This window comes from Notolepis coatsorum (genome assembly GCF_963971535.1).
Source record: "Notolepis coatsorum genome assembly, chromosome: 2".
NCBI lineage: Eukaryota > Metazoa > Chordata > Actinopteri > Aulopiformes > Paralepididae > Notolepis > Notolepis coatsorum.
In genome coordinates this window covers 196,630,804-196,653,862 of record NC_140166.1, presented here as the reverse complement: position 1 = coordinate 196,653,862, position 23,059 = coordinate 196,630,804, and the positions used below count along the sequence as shown (strand labels likewise).

Here is a 23,059-nt window from a genome sequence, read left to right as displayed (position 1 = left end):
AACTAACAAACATACCTGACAGATCTGAGAAGTACAAATTCAAAAGGACCTTAAACACACACATAATTTTCCTTCCGACACAGCTGGTTTGTTCTGCTAAGGCAACATGACACCAGTGAAACAAGTGTTTGTTTGGTTTAAACAAGTGAGTTCCTGTACCACGGGTCATTAGGACAGGCAGGTGTACCCCCGCCCCCCCCCCCTCCCCGTCTGCATGATATGACACAGGCCATCGACTGTACAACATCGCTATAGCAACCACCAGCCGCTTCACCGTAGAATAGAAAATAAGCGCTCAAGTTCATGGACAAAGCTGCATGGGCTCCACCATCATGACCAAAAGAGAGAAGAGCTGGTTGACTACAACACCCCCTTAACACTTTGAGTGCCGTGCTGTTTTCGGGAGCCATCTATTCACTGCCACCACTTTAAAAGATAGGAGTCTGGGCGGCTAAGTGGCGCAGTGAGCAAGGTGCTCGCCACTAACGCAGGAGATGCTGGGTTCGAGCCCAGCTCTCGGCGTTGCTTCCGGCTTGGCTGGTCGTTCATTTCATCGGCGACTCAGTGCATGTGTGTGTTCCTGTGGGTCGCCCATCTCGCGTGTGTGTGTTAAACTGCATGACAAATAAAGACTTCTAGTCTTCTAGTTCTAGTCTTGTAGTCATACTAATACAATTGGCAGTATTAGGGGGTGGGAAAGCCGGTGGGTGGGGATCGGACGTTGTGGACAGCGACTCCTACAGGTCGGTTGGTGCGCCTGTACAGCAGAATCAGGACGTATCGGGGGCAGCGTGAGCCTCCCAGGCGTTACTCCTTGCCACTGAGAGATCACGCTGTACAGGTGAAAAGATGCGACGGCTGCCTCATCATGTACCGGAGGGGACACGTGATGCAAGGCTTCGTCCACATTGCAGCCGACCAGTGGGAGGCATGGTCTACCAACGTTCGAGACAGGGGAGGGAAGAATTGCATAATACGAAATTGGGATGGGAGAAAAATAGAAAATGAGGAGAAAAAGTAGATACAAAAAAATATATATAGGAGTCAGTCACCTTGTTTGTAGAGCTATAACTATATTATATATTATAGCTATGGATACAATACTATGGTCATTTGACAGTGACTTTCTTCCGGTCAAGATGCAAAAAAGAGATACATTTTCCATGCATACATTCGCGCGTTATACCATGGTGAATATAAGTATGTTTTTAGATCGGTCTGGGGTAATTCCTGAAATGCTGAGGAATAGCCTTATAAGTGTATTATACTATAAACGTTGCCGTATCTTGCCTGGACCCGCTATTATTCTCAAATAAAATCTATATCATAGGTATTATGTTTCATCATGAATGCATGAAGATTGATACCATATAGCCGTTACCTTGACTAGGATGTACCCCAAAAAGAATATTCCAATTATCTGATCACGATTCCAAGTATTGATGTCCATCGTGTCGCCAACATAATCCACTACACATCATGCATCGGGAGCATTTGATTCTTCTCAATCCGACCGTTATAACCGCTCAGCTTGAGCAAAAAAAAAAAACACAGACCGGAAACATTAGATCGACGCACAGGCCAAGATACAAGGTTTCAAAGGGTGCTCGATACCGCCGTCTAGCTGGATGCGGCCGGTATTGCACTTTGGTGACCTCAAGACTCATTCCCTATGGTAACAGGCTCCCTGGATGGATAATGAAAAAAATATCGAAAAGGAAAAACGACCCAGAAACGTAAAAAGTCGCTTTTGGCACTGAATGTGTTAACAGGAACCATAAAAAAGCAATTTTGAGGATGTCAGATTGTGTCTTTAAAAGGTAGAATCTAATGTTGTCAAACAGCAACCTCTAGGCACTGCACTTTTACTTTTGTTTTGGTGTGATGTGTGGATTGGAGTTGAGCAGGATAGGGGAGGGGTTGCTACTGCTGGCCAAACCTCAGGCTCTGCCGAGCGTGGTCTGGAGACATTAGGGCTCAAGTTTCAAGTTTCTTTAGTTTCAAGTTTCTTTAATAGTTGTCATACAGAAGTACAGAATACTTTCATACAAAATGCTTCTTACTGTTACGCTCCAGAGACTGTGCTAGACAAGATAGTATCAAATAACATAGTATAGCATGTACCGGGCTATAGGGCTGTCCCCAACTAAGGATTTGGATAGCCGACTATGATTGGCCGAAATTAGCCGATAGTCGACTATGAAAAAAAAAATTATACTTTTATAAAAAGTATAATATATATATTATATAGGGCGGCTAGGTGGTGCAGTGGGCAAGGGGCTCACCACCAATGCAGGAGACTCTGGGTTCGAGCCCAGCTCTCCGCATTGCATTCAACTTTGCTGGTCGTTCATACTAATAGAAGCTGATGAGTGGGGATCGGACGTTGTGGACAGCGTCAGGTCGGTTGGTGCGCCTGCGCAGTAGAATCAGGAAGCAACGGGGGCGGCGTCCCTCCAAAGCGCAGACCCCCGACGCTGAAAGATCGCGCTGTGCAGGTGAAAAGATGCGACGGCTGCTACCTCGAGTACCGGAGGGGACTCGTGCAATGTATGGCTTCGTCCACATTACAGCCGGCTTGTGGGAGGCATGGCCAAACAGCGTTCGAGACAGGGGAGGGTAGAATTGGACAATACGAAATTGGGATGGGAGAAAAATAGAAAATGGGAGAAAAAGTAGATACAAAAAAATATATATATATATATATTTTTATCATTCCATTTGGGCTGTGCTTAATGTCTGAAGTAGTCAACGGAAGGCTTCTTGTCCTCTGCAAAAGCATGCAATTGGTCCACTGATGGATACATCTTGATATTTGTGTGTTCATTAGATGGGTGAAATCCTCTTTCAGTGCCTCTGTGCCTGTTTTCGTAGGCAGTTAGCCTCTGGTATGCGTGCCATTAGCGTTAGCCACGCTTCTAGGCCTCTTTTCTTTTGGAAATGATTAAAAAAAAATATATTATTTTGTATTCGACTAAGAGGTTGGCAGTCGACTACGGCTCCTTTCGATCGATTAGTCAACTATTCGACTAATAGGGGTCAGCCCTAGGAGACATGCACACTATAATCAGCTACTGAACTCTAACCCAAGCGCAGTACTAAGCGAGGCTCTTTTGCCTAGAGGTGGCTGTTCGACAACATTATAGATTCTACCTTTAAAACACGTTTTAATTCATGTCACTTCATGTGCCTGGTTGTAATGTACAGCTACATTATGTAGCAATTAGGGGTGTAACGGTACACAAAAACCACGGTTCAGTACGTACCTCGGTTTTGAAGTGACGGTTCGGTATGGGTTTTCGGTACAGTAGGGGAAAGTTTGGCTTTCTATGTTCCACTCAGGGGTGATGTAGTGTGCACTGCAGTAACTAATTGTACTTGTAGGGCTGTCAACGAATATTCTATATTGAAATTAATAATCGGGAAAAACAGCCCCCGTTGGGCGTGGGCCTGAATGCGCTGCATGACGGACAGGAGACACACGCAACGTCATTGAGCTGAACAACGTGCAAGTTTAATGAACAACAACAACCGAAAGACAGTGATTTGCACTTCAAGCATCTCAAGCATCTCAAGCCCCGGTTGGAAATACTTCGGATTTTGATTAACTTATGGAACCTCGAGACAGTTTTATGCAAGCTAATGTAAACTACAGCTGGCATACCTTCTTTTTTATGCCAACACTATTTTGGGAGTTCTAGCATCAAGAATGTAAGTAAGGGTGCTCCAGTAGCACACCATGTTACCGCGCTGCGTCGCGGAACTCCGTGCTGCGTCACGGATCTGGTTGACTCCGAGTTCGATTCCCGGACTCGCCGTCATTTGCCGAATGTCTCCCCCTGCTCTCTCTCCCGTTTCACCCTACAACTGTCGGTCATGCTTGACCAGGAAAGCGATAAACGCTAAAAAATAAAGTTTAAAAAAAAGAATGTAAGTAAGTAGCCTACTTTGTTTTAGCACTTTATTGTAAATCATCCCTCAGGGTAAAACGTTATTGGATAGAGAAAAAGGCGTCATGCAGGTCCCGTTTCATATGATTAATTTGATCTCCGAGAGACAGCCCCTTCTCAACGCACTAAGAGAGAGAGGGTCTGTGTGTGTGTGTGTGTGTGTGTGTGTGTGTGTGTGTGTGTGTGTGTGTGTGTGTGTGTTCGCCACACTATGAGGCTATGCTAAATTACAGGTAATCTCAGTGTTGTGTAGGGCTGCACGATTTTGGGAAATAATCTAATTGCGATTTTTCAGACAGATATTGCGATTGCGATTAAATTTGCGATTATAATAAACCGAGCCCGACAATCTTTCTTTTTACCTGGGAATCGATACCGGTACCCAACGGTAAATTTTTTTCTGTACTTTAATTTCCCTCTCTGAAGTCTAAAGTTCACAACACACAATCTAAAACCCCTTACCTCCCTCTCCCAAACTTCCTGTTTAAATAATAAAATGTAATTAAAATAAAGTTATTTAGCGATAAAAAAAAGATAATTGCGATTTGCTAATTGCATCATTCCAATCGCGATTTCGATTTCAAATCGATTAATCGTTCAGCCCTAGTGTTGTGTGTGGGTTGAACGAACACCCGGCCCTTTGCGCAAATTATATTTTGGGAAGGGGTGAACTTGGGAGTTTTGAATTAAATTCTGCACACACAAATTTTCTGCACGTGCCTTCGTTAGTGGTTAACGTACCGTTGCAATCGTTCGGTACACAGCCGTACTGAACTGAAGGATACGTGTACCGTTACACCCCTAATAGCACAGCCCAAACTCTGTACAGTTGTGATTGGAGGGTCAAGAAAAGACGGCGGGGCTTGAGATCAGGTCAACTGTCATCCCAACACGAGTGGAGGGCCGTGTGCAAAATAATTAGACCGGAAAATATTAAATAGATAATTTTACAAATGTAACAAGATAATTACGAAGTCTTTTGTCTACCTATTTGTTCCTTGTTGTAATAATCAAGTTATTTCAAATAGAAAGAAAAAAAGTACCAAAGCTGCAATCATTTTACTGCATCTGTGGAACCGTGTGGACGGCAAAAGTAATGTCACAGAGGGCCTTGGGCATCCCTGTGTCTCCGTTATGCTTTGTTGTATATCATATCCTCGCTCCATCTCATCTCTGCTTTCACTTTCCACTGTGTACTTTCTTTAAAAAAAAAGGAGAAATACCTGAAATGATGGGGCTTTTACAAAAAGAAATTACACTTATCGTTAGACCGCATTTTCTTTAGGCCCAAGTTAACCCCATTCAGTGGATGTTATTAGTGTAGTTGGAGGACATCTTTAATTACAACTAGGTTAGACAAGCCCAGGGGAGACCAGTGAATATATTTGAGAGAGAAAGAGAAAGAGAGAGAGAGAGAAAGAGAAAGAGAGAGATAGATAGAGAGAGAGAGAAGAGAGAGAGAGAGAGAGAGAGAGAGAGAGAGAGAGAGAGAGAGAGAGAGAGAGAGAGAGAGAGAGAGAGAGAGAGAGAGAGAGAGAGAGAGAGAGAGAGAGAGAGAGAGAGAGAGATAGAGAGAGAGAGAGAAGAGAGAGAGAGAGAGAGAGAGAGAGAGAGAGAGAGAGAGAGAGAGAGAGAGAGAGAGAGAGAGAGAGAGAGAGGTGAGAAAGTGATCATTCCACGGACAGCAGGCTCAGTCTGGAAAAGCAAACATTTCAAAATGAAGAGCTCAAATGACTGATCCAGTGACCTCCCACACACTGGGAAAACGCAAATCAATGATCAACCACACCACTGAAAACACATGCTGCCTTTACAAACTAGAAACATCAAGTCTGAGACTCTGAGTGACACCTTTCAGGGCGAGTCCCGAGTAGGGCTGCACGATTAATGGGAAAAAGATCGCAATCTCGATTTATAGACCTATGCAATCTCATTTCTAAATTATGATTATCTTTTTTTATATAAAAAATATATTATTATTATTATTTTTTTACTTAACTTTTAAATGATGACGATTCTGACTTGAGTTATTTTGTGTTACAAGACACAAGTTTAAGTCAAGCACTTTCATATACGTTATGTTTAAGTTTAAGTAAAGCACTATGTTATGTTGTGTGTTTAACACTTCCGGCGCCAACAGCAGAGGGCGCTGTGGCCCTTCAGTGCCAGTGCTTTATCCAATGTAGGATAGGACTTATTTGCAAGTGCTTAAAATATATCAAATATAATAGCAATAGATCTAAATAACACGGTGATCGTCAATGAGTTGCTTCTAGCCAACATGCACGAAACAGATAATTCTTTTCATACATTTCCGTTTTATACCTTCACCTTGATGAATATGAATATATTTCTAGAGCGTTCAGTCTCATCTCAATAAACGAACAGAAGCGGGGTCTGAAAAATCGCTTCTCCGTACTTTGGTCGGCGCGAACCTCACACACACACACACACATGCTCCGATGGCGGTGAAAGGAACATCTGATTAACCCAAGATTCGTAACATAAAGTCCTTACCTCACATCTGATGTCCTGCAAAAATATGAATCCAATTTCTGATCGCCATTCCAAATATTGATTGCGTTTATTGATCCAACGTTATATATCCAAAACACATAATCCCTGCTGCTCCGAGTGTCCCCAAACCGTGTGTTATAACGTTAGTCATGCCCGAGAAGGAAAACCCGGACCAGACTGCTTAGATCGATACACAGCCCCAGCCAGAGGGATTCCAATGATGTGCAATACCATCCGGGAGACGTTAGGCGGCGGTATTTGCCCTTTGCAAGCTCAGACCCATTCCCAATGATAACGTCAGGCTGGATGGATGAAAAATTAATGGATATAGCTAATAAAAGAAATATCGATTAAAACCGAGATATCTCGGGTCTTGGCGCCCAGAGCATGGCGAGTTAACCCGAGAAATCTTGGGGTTGGCCTCCAAAGGGTTAAGAAATAGTGCAATAAATGATTTTATTGAAAAAATAAGAATCGTGTGAGAGAATCGTGATCTCAATTCTTAGAGAAAAATCGTGATTCACATTTTAGCAAGAATCGTGCAGCCCTAGTCCCGAGTGTCATTAAACAAATCAAGCAGCATCAGAATAACACAATTCTCAATCAGAATTCAACTACTCAACATTGAACAGATACTTCACTGGTGCTTCATCAGATCTCTGTGGTTGGTACATAAACTGAAACAAGCATAATGCATTAATCTACATATATTATTGAGAACGGGGTGAAGCTGCAGTTAGTGACCATGTCTCCAAAGCACTTTTAGCGGCTCCTGGTGACCTGCGAGTCCACGCGAGTGTGATTTGGTCTTTCATATCATTAAACATGAAGTGCAATACCCACTCACTACCGTCTGACACTGTGATTGTTATTTTGTATGTTGTTATTTTGTATATTGTTGTTATTTTGTATATTGTACAGTATTGTAACATTGTTTTATTGTATAGTATTTTATGTTTCTCTTTTATTACTCGTGTGATTTTATATTCCACTACTGCACCTTAAGTTTGAGTCCCAAATCTCATTGTATGCTAATATAATGACAATAAAGTACAATCTAATCTAATGATCGGCCTGTGAGCTTTGATATTAATCTGGTCTTAAAATGCAATCATAAGCTATAAACAACATCTCCCTTCAGAAGCTGGAGCAGAACAAAGCTCGGTGCGATGGGTTGCAGTTGCAGGCTCGTCTTCACTGGTGAAAATCATCGCTTCTAGGCACCACTCAGAGACATGGACCACTCAAAAGCCACTTCATAGAAATAGCTTCTCCCATCTCTACTAGGTGAATGCGAATGTTTCATCTCAGTCACTGAAAGCTAGGGAGTCGGCATGAAGTGGCCAACGGGTCTCTCAACACTCCAGGGGGGTAGGTAGGCAAACATCTCGTCATCTGGCTCTCCAGCACTGCTCTTTCCTCCTCCAGCAGGCTATAGCCTGGGCTCAACAGCGTATACTCAGCAGTGATAAATCCCTGAACTCCCCTCTCCAAAGCAAGGCTATGAATTTTGATGTGTAGTCTGTGTCTCTTTGGGGAGACAGGAGGGGCGGAGGAGAAGAAGGGGCAGAGGAGAGCGGGGGTTAGCACGATTAACCGCTGCATTGATGGGGATTTAGCAAAGGATCGTGGCTAGTGATGGGTGGCCTGTCTGCCACTAGGCTCCGACTAACCACTGATCCCCAAGAGGGCTCAGCTCAGCTCACAGGCCCAAAGCATTTTCATTAAGGATGGATTGAGTATCTCAACAGCCCCATCCCCCCGCCGCAACACACACACACACACACATATATATAAATGCACACACACACCTTCAGAAACACTTCATCAAATGTAGTGTTTTACTTAGTGATTAGCCTCTCCCAGCCCGTGGAAGGTTGACACTGATTCCCCGGTATCCGTCCCATTCCAATACCTACTTAATGAAGGATGCCCTGGGCTGGGTCCCAACGCGAGGACAGAGAGACAGAAAGAGGGACGAAGGAGGGAAGGCAGAGTGGAGGGCGGGAGGGAGGGAGCAGAGGTGCGAGAGGTCAACAGCGGTTGGTCAGTTAAGTGGGTTTGTTTTCGCCCATCGTCGATGCTGTCCGTTTCAATTCAAGTGTATTCAATTGTTCACAAGCTCATTTAAAAAAAAGGATGGCAACACGGCAAACATGTTTCAGCAAAGATTCAGAGGAGCCTTGGGGGGCAAACGTAGAAATACCAGCGATAGGAAATGGCATTGCTGCGCAGATACAAATTTCCTGTACAAAGTCAGGATTTCAGGGTTCACTACGTCAAAATGAGGTGATATTTTGACAACAATTGGGGATGGCACTCTGTCGGCTCCAAGCCTCCCATCTAAAGTCATTATAGATGACATGATTATGACGCAGTGAAATCCTGAAATCCAGACGTTGGAAATATTAAATATATTTGACATTTATCCAGGCGATAAAATATTTTGACAGCGTTGACATTTCTGATTGGTAACACTGGTTGTGATTATTATGCGTTACTATTCACCCAAAGCTCTACTAAATCAGCTGGATGTGTCGTTTCACAGCGTGGCCTTCCGTTACTCCCTGTCCCTCCACACCATGAAGACATGCATGGTATGCAGGGACTACAGATGGAAACTAGCTAATTAGCTCAAATCTGGCACATTTACATTGATGTGCAAACTGAAAATGTTCATTAATGTGCACTGTCCCTGGGTAAAAAAAATAACAATAAACAAACACCAGGCAGGCTAAGACAGGAACACCAAAAAACACAATGAAATAAAAACCAAACGAATACTATTTTGACCCAAACGAATACTATTTTGACCCCCCCGTGTTGTGTGTAGGGTACAGTTGTGTGTGTGTGTGTTGTGTGTGTGTGCATGTGTGCATGTGTGCGCATGTGCGTGTGTGCACCAGGGAGATGTGAGCCATATTGCGCTGGCTTAGAACAGGAGATCAGCTGGGAAGCAGGCAGGGAGCCAAACCTCCCTCTCTCTCTTCTTACTCATCCATCTCTCCACTCTCTCCCTCTTTTCATTTCTATTCCCCTCTCTAGTCTTCTCCCTCCCTCCCTCCTTCCGTTCCTTCCTCTATTCCCTCCCTCCCCGTATCCCTCCCTCTCTCATCATCCGTCGCTCCCTCGCTCCCCGCGTTGGTGATCTGAACCCCCTTAACATCTTGCTGTGTCCTCCCAGTCTAATAAGACTGTAATCCACACAAGCTGTCAGTTGATACAAGCCTCCTTAAAAGGACAAAAGCCGAGAAATGAGGGAGAAAGAGAGGGAGGGAAGGAGGGGTATAAAAACTGGACGGCTAAAAATAAAGCCTCAGCTGTCGGTGTGAAAATGTGATGATTTTTTTTCTTTTTATACGTCATGATATCAAATGGTGGCTTGCGACGCCTCTTCGCCACACACTAATACTAACAGGGCAGATGTAAGGGTGGGCGTGGCGGCGAGGCAGGGTGCTACTTACATCTCTGGCTTTGCCGTAGAAGGCCTCTTGAGATGCCGCCTCCAAAGTCCCGATGTAGAACACGGGATGGCAGTCTCCATACCTGCCACACAAACACATAGAAACACACGGTTACACCCAAAGTCCCGATCTAGAACACGGGATGGCAGTCTCCATACCTGCCACACAAACACATAGAAACACACGGTTACACCCAAAGTCCCGATGTAGAACACGGGATGGCAGTCTCCATACCTGCCACACAAACACACTGTTACACCCGGGCGTTCCAGGGAGGCAAGGCCCTTAGACCATAAGCTGCACCAATCCTGACAATTCACCCACCTTGTCGAAAACTCGTCAGTAAAGTGCACTAAGGCGTCACCTTCGTTCTCACTGTTCTCTGGCACTGCAGTGGGACAAACAAACACAATGCAATGATTAAACAGTGTGATGTTTAGGGGGAAAGGGTAGGAAATATGTGAATAGGAATTTAATAATATGTGGTTGGTGTTTGGGAACAAATCGAAGCCACAAATCTACAGGAACCATGATCCTACTACTGTATCCAGGGTCCTTCCATATATGCATTTGATTTTCAAATTCCATATTTTTCCAGAAATCTTATTTTCAGATATTGCAACTCACTGTTGTTGTTGTTGTGTACCTTTGACTATTAGTGAAGAATATCAATTCTAGGGCTGTCAGAATTCATTTCAATATTCAAATTCCATTATTTTTTTGTATTTGAATATTAACACTTTAATCGCCATGGGTTAAATTTATAATTTACCATCCCTCGCCAGCTCTATTTGTCTATGGAGAAGTTCCCCTTCTTTGCAGGGCTATAACTTTTTAAATTATATTGCTAAATTGCCATTATTATGGCCCATTCAATGTCCTATATGTATTGTTCAGGGTGTAGCAACGTTAAACTTTTTCATTCACATATTCATACTAAAATATGGTCTAAAGTATAAGTATGTTTTTATCGTTTTCTGCAGCTTTCTTCAGAACGTGATTTATAGCCCTAAATGCATTATATTGATGATCAAATACAGTTTGGTAGGAATCTGTGTGAGATAAAAAATGTCAACTGGACGTGGTTCTAGAAGTTTCTACGCATCATCTGATGATGACCGGATGGGCGGGGGATCGTTTATAATTCCGTGGGCAGCGTTAGATGATTCATCTAGTGTGGGTCATATGTTCATCAGATCAGTTAGTATAGAAGACGTTAGAATATAACGCTGAATCTTACCGTGGCTTCCTCGCGCCGCTGGCAGATGAGCGTGGAACAGAATTTTTCTATTATGGGATGGAGAAATGCCCGATCCATTTCCAGGTTGTATAATAGTATATACGTCCAAATCATGTTGTTTTTTCGAGTTATTTGCACCGATCGATGTTCACTGTGTCAATACGGAGTCTCTCTAACGATAGCGAGTGCCACATATGGATGAGCACTACCGGTTCAAAGGTTAATTTCCGGCTGGCGATCTGCCGATCGGCCACCAGATGGCGCTCTTGAACCGCTAGAGAGTTGAGTGGATCTTTGCAGTGTGTCTCAGGGCTCCGGAAAGGAAATATGATTTCGATGACAGATTTTTGAAATATTGACATCAAAGACGAGTTACGGCGTCTTCGGCAGAATGAGCATGGCTAGGAATGACGTGTAAACTCGTCCACGGCGATCATAGTGTTAAACTGCCAGTCAAATGTAAATAAATAATAATAACCAAAGCCAAATATATTATTGATATGAGGCGAACTGAAAACCCATCACTGGTTCTTTTCCCTTTTTTGTGATTTTGGAAAGATGTGCCTGCAATAGTGTTACAAAGTACAGCCAACTGCCTGATGATAGTTTCCTATTAGTACTACCCATAATAGCAAATACAATGAACTTGTTATTTGTAAGCATTTCACACAGACTTTGGTGTGGTAATAATATGTAAATGTATCATAAATATTCAGCAGATTTCATTCAAATGAGCCTAATTTCATATTCAAATGCTATTCTTAGGGTCAACCGACTGCCCTAATAAATTCTCTGTCAGAAACTAGCAATTCACAGCCTCAGCTGTTTGTCAATTTACAGACTTGTGTGTTTTCTGAGACCTTGAAACCTTTCCATACCTTTGACCTTTGTAGGAGGCCTGTGTATTGTACGTACTCATAGGTGATTTCCGACAAGTAGTCGAAGCGCCCATCCCGAACATCTCTGAGTCGTCTACACCAAACTCCGACGCGTCTTCAAAATCATCCCCCTCACTGTCGCTCATCATATGAACATCTGCACACTGTAGAAAGAACTCACTTACATTAAAATATATTGAACACAAATATTCTGTCATAATTTATGACTGGTTAACAGATACTGTATGTCGACAGTGTTATGCCGCTTGGGGAAAGTACTCAATAGCATGGAGCTTAAAGGGATGATGTGACACGTTGGTTCTCGCTCTTAACCAGAGACTTATTAGTGCGGTGGCTTAGCACTAGATTTGAGAAGGATGTGGACACGCCGGACAAAAGCACCAAATTTTTCCCACGTGTTCCTCATCATCATAGCTTTCATTTTGGGGTAGGGGCCACGTCATCATGATGGATTTCAAGATGACCGCCATGTAAAATCAAGGTTCTGCCCATTAATAAATATCTTGGTCCATAGCGCGCTCAATATTTGAGCGAACACAAAGGTATTGGTATCCCTGTAAACTAGAGAAGCTAAGCTTTCCATTGGTATCATTTTCATTAAGCCCAACTGTTGGGAGGGAGGTTTTAATAGGCAATGATTCAAAATAATGTTAAATTTTCGCCTAGAAAAAACTGCCATGCTCATCTTCCAAAAGGTCCCTTGGCCGTTCACATGAATATATCAGAGTGAACATTGGTTTTATAGGTACCCACAAGCCTCTTCTTTCCAGACATACCCACTTTGTCCAACTTGCATGCTATTTGGGGTAATAATCAAGCAGGTTTGTGCATGTGGTACAAATGTGTCGAACATTCTAACTGCCAAAAATGTGAATGTTGGGTTAGGGTTTGTTGTTAGAATGTTGAACATAGAAGATCAATTTTGGTGTCAAACTACTAATTTTCTGGGTCAATAAATGTGCTAATGCTATGAAGAATGTCACCAGATGAATATTTGTACCATTCTAACAACATATTTACATAATTTTTTACTTGTTTAACAGTCAGACATGCATGAATGCATTTGATATGCTGTCAAGCTCCTGCATGTACTCCACGTCAGCCATAGCGTTGAGGCATTCAGTGAGATAGAGGCCAAAGGAGTGGAGCGCCTCTCCGTCATCGGACTTGATAGTAGGCCAGTTCAGTGCATTGTATATACGCCATTGAGATCTTGTATCCATTTCCAAAATGTTCTTTCAAGAGCCTCCTTGCCTCGCGATCCATGTGGTTCCATGTGAAGACAACTTCTTATCAGCTCTCTTGGCTGTCCATCCGTGTACTGCTCCATGAAGTACAGCCGGTCTCTGTTACTATCTGTCTTGTCCTCCACTCAGTGTTCAAAGGCCCTGATGAATAGCCTGTACCCCATAGGGTCTCCCTTGAATATAGGAATCTGTTGAGGGGGCAGAGTAGCATGGTTTTGTTGCTTCACTAGGAAATCCACCATGGCTCATATGGACTCTTGTTGCGGAGACTTCTTTTTCTCTATATAAGAGTTCATTCCATCCCTATGGGACACTCTGGATGAGGCTCGCTGGCCCTCGTACTCTTCCAGTACTTTGAACTTAGCCTCTGCGGCAGCTAAAGCAGCATGGACATGTAAATCCTTTCTCCCTGCTCAGCTAAGAGCAGAGCCTCCTGTTCCTCCCTCTCTGCTCTTAGCTTAGATGAGGTAGCTAAGAGCAGAGCCTCCTGTTCATCGAGTTGTCGTTTTTGCTTTAGAGCGGAAGCCTGGGCTAGCAACTCAGCCCTCTCTAATTCAACTTTCAGACGCACGCTTGCAGATGATGTTCTGGAAAATGTAGTGGATGGTGCTCTAGACCCTTTCCTTTTTACGACTGTCTTCAGGCCTGACCTCATCTTGGTGCTTCCTAGACTCCGCTATACGCTGATGCACCTCTTTCATCCATGTGTCAGCCTTTACTGTGAAGTTGTAAAATGTGTCAGCCTTCGGCGTGAACCATTCATCCTGATCTTTCTTCTTCTCCTCTTCTGATGTCTTGCTTATGTTTTTGCTTAGTACCACCTGGACTGAAGTATTAAGCTCACCGAACTCGCCAAATAGATTGTTGAATTCTACCAATCGTACACCTTCCACGTTACCGTCGTCGTCCTCATCCATTAATTGATTAATCTTATTCATGTGACCAGTTAGTTGACCTAACTTAGCTCTCCTCTTATTGATGGCCTGATGGACATCTTCCTCATAGACCCTTTGTGTCATCTCAACCTTCTTAGGTTCCGACATTTTGTTGTTATCCTTCTTTCAGCGCTCCAGTAGTTTGTGTCGATTCCTTTTTCCTCTTGGAACAGTTTTCTTACTAATATGAGGGCCGACGTTCCACTCTACTGGTTAAAGTTGCTTACTCGTGAGTAGTACGTTCGTTGATAAAGAAAAATAATGTCCACAGCCGCTCCAGTGTAAAACAAAGATATCAAAATAGTTTATTTCTCTTCCACAGCGAAGTCTTTCTTTACAGAAGTGATCCTAAAGCTACTTTCCTAAATATTCACGTCACTACTGGGCAATTCCATGCAAATGTCAACCTCACCATGAAAAAATTAAAATAACATGATCATAACCAAACCAATTTCAAATGTATCATCAAGGTCTATATTTTGAAGTACAAAATTGATTTGATCGTAATATTTATGAGAATGCATGTTTTTTCACACTACAGGAGGAGACACAATGATGTAAATTTTTTTCGATTAACCTAATTGTATGACTTTCTGAATGGCCAGAATGGCAAAAAAAATAATCAACAGATATTTTTCTAACCTCACCTTTGGTCATGAAGGGCTGTTGCATCAATATGTGAATCAATTATGTACTTTGTGTCTTTCCATTGGCAGGTGAAGCATGCTGTTATAATGCCCCTTTATGGGACAGCGAATGTAACATCCATAACGTTTTCCAGGAAAAGTTGTAATAAAACATGCATCTGGAACGCAATGTCAACCAAACTTCCTAAGCAAAGCTAACTTTTATAAAGATGACATATTAGCAACAATTAGTCATTCTGGTATTATTTTTTTTATTCTTTACAAGTGTTATGGATGTTACCGTTATGGATGTTACATTGCAAGTGACGGATGTTACATTGCGAATGTGTGTTGTTAAGTCTGATTATGACCCCTTTGTTTGAAGTATAATTTACACATTTTAGTTACACTTATTGAGATAAAGATGAGCCTGCAATAAGAAATGTTTTGGCCTTTTGGATTTTGAGATAGGTGACAAAATACACAGCGTTATGGATGTTACGGAAATTGACAAGCTTTTCGGACTCACTGAACACATGAAAACTCTGTGAATATCTTTTTCAAAGAATAACATGTATCACTTTGTAGGGAAGGGTTTGAGGTACCCAAAAAGCACATTCAGGAAAACCTGGCATTTCCTCTCAAGGAATGAATCACAAAAAAGTGCCGTTATGGATGTTACATTTTTGCGTTATGGATGTTACACGTCTGAAATAGACAAAAAAACACTATAAAAAATTTGTGTTGTTAAGTCCGATTATGACCCCTTTGTTTGATTTAAATAAGTATTTTATGACTCCTTGTTTGATTAAAATCCAACATATTTCCAGACACAACTTTTTCACACATTGTTGGTCTAGGCAGAGCAGTGTCCACGTTAGCCTACTGCTAATCGGCTGCTGTCGGCCATCTCCCCCTCGCGTCTGCTCAGCCTACATGTGTATTTGTTATTGTTTTGCCGAGTATCGTGACAAGAAACCCACCCCAAAAAACACAGAAACCCCAAATGAAATCAAACAGAAAGTAAATGAGTATTATTCCAGGGACGACATTTCAAGACAGGCCCCAGGAATGAAGGATGCAGTGACCATAAGAGAAGGAGTCAAGCAGAGGGTTCAGAAACGCCACATGTCCATGTCCCTTATGGAGGCTTACCGCTGCACTTCCAACCAAAGAGGACAAGTCCTGGGTCAGTTTTGATCAGATTCGTGAACACCTCAATCCTCACATGGATAACAGAGGGAGATACCATTTCTCTGAACCAGTCCAGGCAGAGTGAATTGGACTTGATTTTTTATAACTTTCTTTTTCATGGTAAGGTTGACATTTTCATGGAATTGCTCCAAAACTCATTTTCTGATTTAACAGATATTAATATTGCTGTTCTCTGTATAGAAAACACTTTTATGTTAATCAAATAAAGAGCTATTTTCCAAAAACCTTTTGTAATTTATTTTCAGAAGTGGCTGATATTTTTTAAACTATTTAAGACCAAAAAAAATAAAAAATAGTGATTTTTGTGACGTCACAGTATGATGTCATAATAGAGCATTCTAGAACATTTGTGATGTCACAGTATGTCATAATAGGACATTCTAGAACATTTGTGATGTCACAGTATGATGTCATAATCAAACATTCTAGAACATTTGTGTTCTATATATATTCAACAATTCTCTCGGGATGAGATGGAGGGTTCCCCCTCTTGGGGGGGCCCTCCAAGAGAGGAGATGATGTTTGTATTGTGATTGTATGACAAGAGGAGCAGAGAAGAAGGAGACAGAGACGATAGAAATGTGTTTTGAAGATGAGAAGAAGAAGAAGAGGAGTGTAAACTTTCTCAAGTGTGGGCGAAGCAAGAATTGTGGAGGGCAGTAATACGCCACGATGCGTCTACACTGCCGGAAATTCAAATAAGAAGAAGAAGAAGTATTTCCTGGCATTTTTTCAGACTACAACATCAATCCAGACTGGTTTGACCCTCAAAATGGTCCACCGAAGTCAAACACATGTGGGTAGCTCTATTTTTGATAGTGTTTTTTGTCAAGACATGTAACATCCATAACGCAAAAATTTAACATCCATAACGGCACTTTTTTGTGATTCATTCCGAGAGGAAATGCCAGGTTTTCCTGAATGTGCTTTTTGGGTACCTCAAAGCCTTCCCTACAAAGTGATGGTAAACATGTTATTCTTTGAAAAATATATTTTTTAGAGTTTTCATCATGTGTTCAGTGAGTCCGAAATTTCCGTAACATCCATAACGTTGTGTATTTTGTCACCCATCTCAAAATCCAAAAGGTCAAAACATTTCTTACTGCAGGCTCATCTTTATCTCAATAAGTGTAACTAAAATGTGTAAATTATACTTGCCTTGTCAATGTTAAGTTAAGTTTCCAATGTTCTCTCTGAATGTAACATCCATAACGCTGGAATTGCCCTACAACAAGGTAAGAAAACTGTATTTTCCCAGTCTCCAAAATCACTGCAGACTCGACGCATGAAAATTCCTCCACACTGGAAAGCCGTAAATCAACTTGCCGGCTCTTTCCACAGCAAAACGGTAGGCTTGGCACCTTGGTTGAGAAATGCAGACTTCAGTCTATGTTGTTTAGTCTATCTGTTCAGTCCTGTTTCAAGCTACACACTGCCTGTTGTGAGAGAATTGTGGACTATATATAGAGACACAAATGTTCTAGAATGTTCGGTTATGACATCATACAGTGCCATCACAAATGTTCCAGAACGTTCGATCATGACATCATACTGTGACATCACAAATGTTCTAGAACGTTCAGGCATGACATCATACTGTGACATCACAAATGTTCTATAATGTTCTATTATGACAAATAAGACGGTTCAATGACTATCTAAATCCAATCAATATTCCTAATGCCGTTTCAATGTAAGGTTATAAAAATAAACATATAAACATTCATATAATACAATAACCTAAATATAGCTTTGGCTCCTCCACCATCTGCCATGCTCTTGGGAAAGACAAGTCCACAGCACTTCCCATCTTCCATTCATACACGGGCTGTGACACAACTTCAACATTTTGCGGGAAGGGGAAGAAGTCTACATGGGTGGCTTGGAATGCCTACCCTCAAGTCACAGAGGCCTTCAACTTCATGGCAGAAAATCCATTTACTCCTGTGACCATAGAAGCCCAGCACTTTCACCTTCTGGAGCGTTTTACCATCATCCTCTATGACAAGACTAGTGAATTGAAACCTGTCGATGAAGCACAGCGAGTGTTGTTCTGTCAAAGAAACAGATCCATGGAACACATTCCACCTACCCAAGATGCACTTCTGCAACATGTAAAGCGAATTGCTTACCAGTCTGGGATCTGGTCGATGTCTGACCTGGCCCAACAGCCGGCACCCAGTCCTGAAGGATGGGGATGGACCTTGGATGGAAAGGTCTGGCTTCCTGTGTGGAGCAATCTACCCATGGCATCAAAAGCCTGCAATGAACTTGTGAAGTGCAATTGAAGTGGTTGTGGTGCAAGGTGCTCATGCAAGAAGGCACATTGGAAATGCACAGATCTTTGCAGCTGCCATTGTGACAGATATGTCACAGCTTCTGTGCACTCACCCGGAGATTCCCTGGACCTCTCGCTCTTGCTTCCTGGACTCCAGCCTTCCTACCGCCTGCCCGCTGAGGAAGATTCCGACCAGGATCAAAGCCAGCGTGCCATGGTTCCCAGTGCCAGACCGTGGCCACATATGGTAGGCTACAGTCTAGTTCTCTAGTCTATTCTATTAAGCTTCTTTTATTGTTTTGTATTTTGTGCTGCCTTACAACCTACAACCCGCGCTTACCAGCGTTTGCTTTTGCTCCTCAGTGATTCCCCTGGACATGTCAAGACAACTTGTGACCCCTCTCAAGCCTCACGTTCCCCCAGACGTTCCCTGGACCTCTCCCTCATGCTTCCAGGACTCCAGCCTTCCTACCGCCTGCCCGCTGATGAGGATGCTGACCAGGATCAAGGCCAGCATGCCATGGGTCTAGTGCCAGAACCTAGACACATATATACGGTACAGTCTTGATTCTATTAAGCTTTTCCAGTGTTTTGTATTTTGTGGTGCCTCGCATTCGCTACAAGCTCGTACTTACTCATATTTACTCATATTTACTCCTGCACCTCTCCCTTGTGCTTCACAGACCCCAGCCTTCCTACCTCTGGACTCTTGCACACACCTATGCATATTGGTCATACGCAACATCATTCCCACATAGTCTTTGCACCATATACTTAGTTCCACACTCCATAACAGTTAAATACGCCTATACAGGCTAAAGAGTTATGATAATAATAATAATAATAATAATAATAATAATAATAATAATAATAATAATAATAATAATAATAATAATAATAATAATAATAATAATAATACATGTAATTTTTTGAAGTTCCTATGTCTCTGTGCCACCTCCCTCCGCCATAACTTTACGAGATAATTTGTTCTTATAGTAATGAGTGATCCTAATAAAATGTCTATTCGATTCATGCATGTCTGACTGTTAAACAAGTAAAAAATGATGTAAATATGTTGTTAGAATGGTACAAATATTCATCTGGTGACATTCTTTATAGCATCAACACATTTATTGACCCAGAAAATGTGTAATTTGACACCAAAATTGATCTTCTATGTTCAACATTCTTTTTTTTAAACTTTATTTTTTAGCGTTTATCGCTTTCCTGGTCAAGCATGACCGACAGTTGCAGGGTGAAACGGGAGAGAGAGCAGGGGGAGACATTCGGCAAATGACGGCGGGTCCGGGAATCGAACTCGGAGTCAACCAGATCCGTGACGCAGCACGGAGTCCCACGCGAGCGCGGTAACATGGTGTGCTACTGGAGCACCGCTATGTTCAACATTCTAACAACAAACCCTAACCCAACATTCACATTTTTGGCAGTTGTTAGAATGTTCGACACATTTGTACCACATGCACAAACCTGCTTGATTATCTCCCCAAATAGCATGCAAGTTGGACAAAGTGGGTATGTCTGGAAAGAGGCTTGTGGGTACCTATAAAACCAATGTTCACCCTGATATATTCATGTGAACGGCCAAGGGACCTTTTGGAGGATGAGCATGGCAGTTTTTTCTAGGCGAAAATTGGACATCATTTTGAATCATTGCCTATTAAAACCCCCAACAGTTGGGCTTAATGAAAATGATACCAATGAAAAGCTTAGCTAGTTCATACCAATGAAAAGCTTATCTAGTTTACAGGGATGCCAATACCTTTGTGTTCGCTCAAATATTGAGCGCGCTATGGACCAAGATATTTATTAATGGGCAGAACCTTGATTTTACATGGCGGCCATCTTGAAATCCATCATGATGACGTGGCCCCTACCCCAAAATGAAAGCTATGATGATGAGGAACACGTGGGAAAATTTGGTGCTTTTGTCCGGCGCGTCCAATTTTTTTTGCTAAGCCACCGCACTATATTGTGGAGAAATGTTTCTATATTTGTCCTTAACACTTTGAGTGCCAGGGACGCGTTGTCGTTAGTTCATGCCGCCAGTTGAGTGCCACCAACGCTATATAGCGTTTGTTTGTCGTATATTTTTTTATTAGTGATTTGAATTCATATTTCATCAATCGAGCCTCACGCTAGTGTTGCAGACTCTCTCTGAGCTCAATTGGGAAAATACCGCCCCCTATCGTCTCTCCCTGTGTAACTGCACCCCATTCGTTTAATTTGGGGGGGGGGGCAGCCTCCTCATGTTACTTTTCCGACGAGGCATCTGAAGAGACCCAAGTTGATCGCCGGTCCGGAAAACGCGTGGAATATATATTTACAGTACCCAACGCAGAATCAATAAACGCGATCGATATTTGGAATGGCGATCAGGAATTGGAATAATCTTTTTGGATAACATCTGATCTGAGGTAAGCAATTTATTTTACCAATCTTAGGGTAATCGGATCAGTTTTCACCTATATATCAACGTGTCCCATATGTGTGTGTGGCTGTGAGTGTGTGCTCGCTGATCAGGAAATGAGAATATATTTTTCAGATCGCTTCTCTAGCGTGCATAAGTACACATATACTATCGATAATCTAGCGTTTATTTGAAAACGATTCATAAATAGACCGAAAAATTACAACGTTTTTTGTGTATGCCAGAATATTCCAGTAAATGCCGTTTATTACGGAATCTTTATATTTTCCTGAAAAACGAGGGCTTTTCAAAATGCTATAAAACGGAAATTAACCAATTAAAAAACAATCCGTCTCGACAATGTTGACTGCAAACAAGTCATTGATAAACGACGGGCAGATTAGACACATAGCCATAATTTAAGACAGATTATGCGTTCACAACGCTATCATTGAAGTGGGTGCTGGCATTCAACGGCGGTAAGGCGCACCGCATCGCCGGTAATCCAAGTGTTAAGCTTCCAAATATATATAGTATACTTGATTTTCCATGTTACAAGTGTCTGGTGATTAACAAAAAACATGTGGTGTGTGTGTGTGTGTGTGTGTGTGTGTACCTCTTCTGTGGGCTCCTGGGCATTGGCTGGTGAGGATCTTCGACACACAGTGAGGTGATGGCAGGGATAGCTGATCCCAGAAGCAACTAGCGTCATCTGCAAACAGACACACAGGAAACATTACAGAAACAGCTACAGTAGCATCATCTACAAACAAGAAACATTACAGAAACTTCATTTCTCTACACAGAGTTCAAGCTTCAGTTAAAGATGGCATGTAAAATGGCCTGGTGCTGGGTGCAGAAATGTTGAAAGGGCGGCGTTGAGATTCTCAAAGAGGGCGCTTGTTTATTTTATTCATTGATTATTGTTTTAATATCAGAACACCTTGACTGGAACCAGAGAGGAGCCTATATCAAAATCGACAATCCACTTGCAGTTACTTTTTAGCAAAGAAATAGTTGAACTGTTTTGTAATGTTTAATTTATAGACATTTATAGGGATCCAAGGGGCCATTGCCAAAAGAACCCCAAAGCAGCAGCGCTGTGCCCACTAAGACAGTGGATAGCTGCAGTTAACTCTAGACAAAAAGGAGACGGCTAGATGGTTTGGCCAAAGAGAAAGGTACTTCCATGCAGAATGGTGCACAAATAGAGTGGTAGATTATTTGCAAAACCAGTAAGCGAGCCTTCTGTGAAATATGCAGACTTGCTGCTGTCAAACAGATTGTAACCTTCTCCAAATGTTTTGTAAAGTGTGGAAATACACAGATTTGGCCCCAGTACTTCTGCAATGAATTTGAGACCGTTATGAGACCTGGACAATGACATCAGATAAGGGGGGCGTTGACCTGAAAAGGGTTGAGAACCACTATTCAGAAATATTCCTTCCAGGATCTTTAGAGGTCAAGGCTGCAGAGGAACAAGAGAGTAGAGCCATATGGAATCCGCGATCACGGAATCGCGGAATTGAGCAATAAAAATGGAATCAACTATAAAAAAAAAAAGAAAACTTTTTTTTTTAATTTTTTTTTTTTTAATGTTGTGGGACTTGTACAGCACTTTGTTCAACTTTGTCAGTGCTGTAAAGTTTAAACCTTTTTAAATCTTAGACAAACAAAACACTTTGCTTTCATGAAATATTGTAAGCCGTCATTTGAGGCTTTATAAAAGCAGCACAATAAACACAAATCTGTCAGTGCCGAGTCCGACCTCATCTTAAATAACAAACAGCATTGCTTGTTGTAGTTAACAAAGAGAGGCAGAGTTGATTTTGCAAAAATATATATAATTATAATTTTTTTTTTTTTTTTAAATAATCACATTTAATTTTCATATTCGAATCCCATGCCCATCGAACGTATTTAAGTATTTAAGACAGCCCTATTAAATAGACTTATATCTTATTAAATTGTGGACATTTATTCATTCCCACTTATTAGACACTATTTCTGATGGTAAAATGAGCGTACAAAGCAAAATACAGAATTCTGAAATATTCAAACGGAAAAAACAGAATTTGGAAAAAAAAATTATGGAATTTGGAAAAAAATAAAACGGATTTCATATGGCTCTACAAGAGAGGGTGTAATGCAGGTGGACACTGATTCACAGGTTTAACATTCTGGTTGGTGGTTATTTGAGATTAAACCCAGTCAAGGTGTCAAGAGGATTTACAGAGGAGGTGGTTGACACCAACTCTAA

General features: G+C 41.9%; 1 protein-coding gene across 1 annotated transcript in view; it reads right to left on the bottom strand.

The window, feature by feature from the left end:
* Positions 1 to 23,059, bottom strand: part of faf1 (Fas (TNFRSF6) associated factor 1) — a 184,488-nt gene that overhangs the window by 56,830 nt on the left and 104,599 nt on the right. Inside the window, exons 9-12 of the mRNA XM_084308912.1 lie at positions 21,416 to 21,511; positions 12,087 to 12,213; positions 10,256 to 10,319; positions 9,932 to 10,013 (exon numbers count right to left, since the gene is read on the bottom strand). Of these exons, the coding sequence (XP_084165038.1) occupies positions 9,932 to 10,013; positions 10,256 to 10,319; positions 12,087 to 12,213; positions 21,416 to 21,511 (369 nt within the window). The remainder of the gene's footprint in view (positions 1 to 9,931; positions 10,014 to 10,255; positions 10,320 to 12,086; positions 12,214 to 21,415; positions 21,512 to 23,059) is intronic.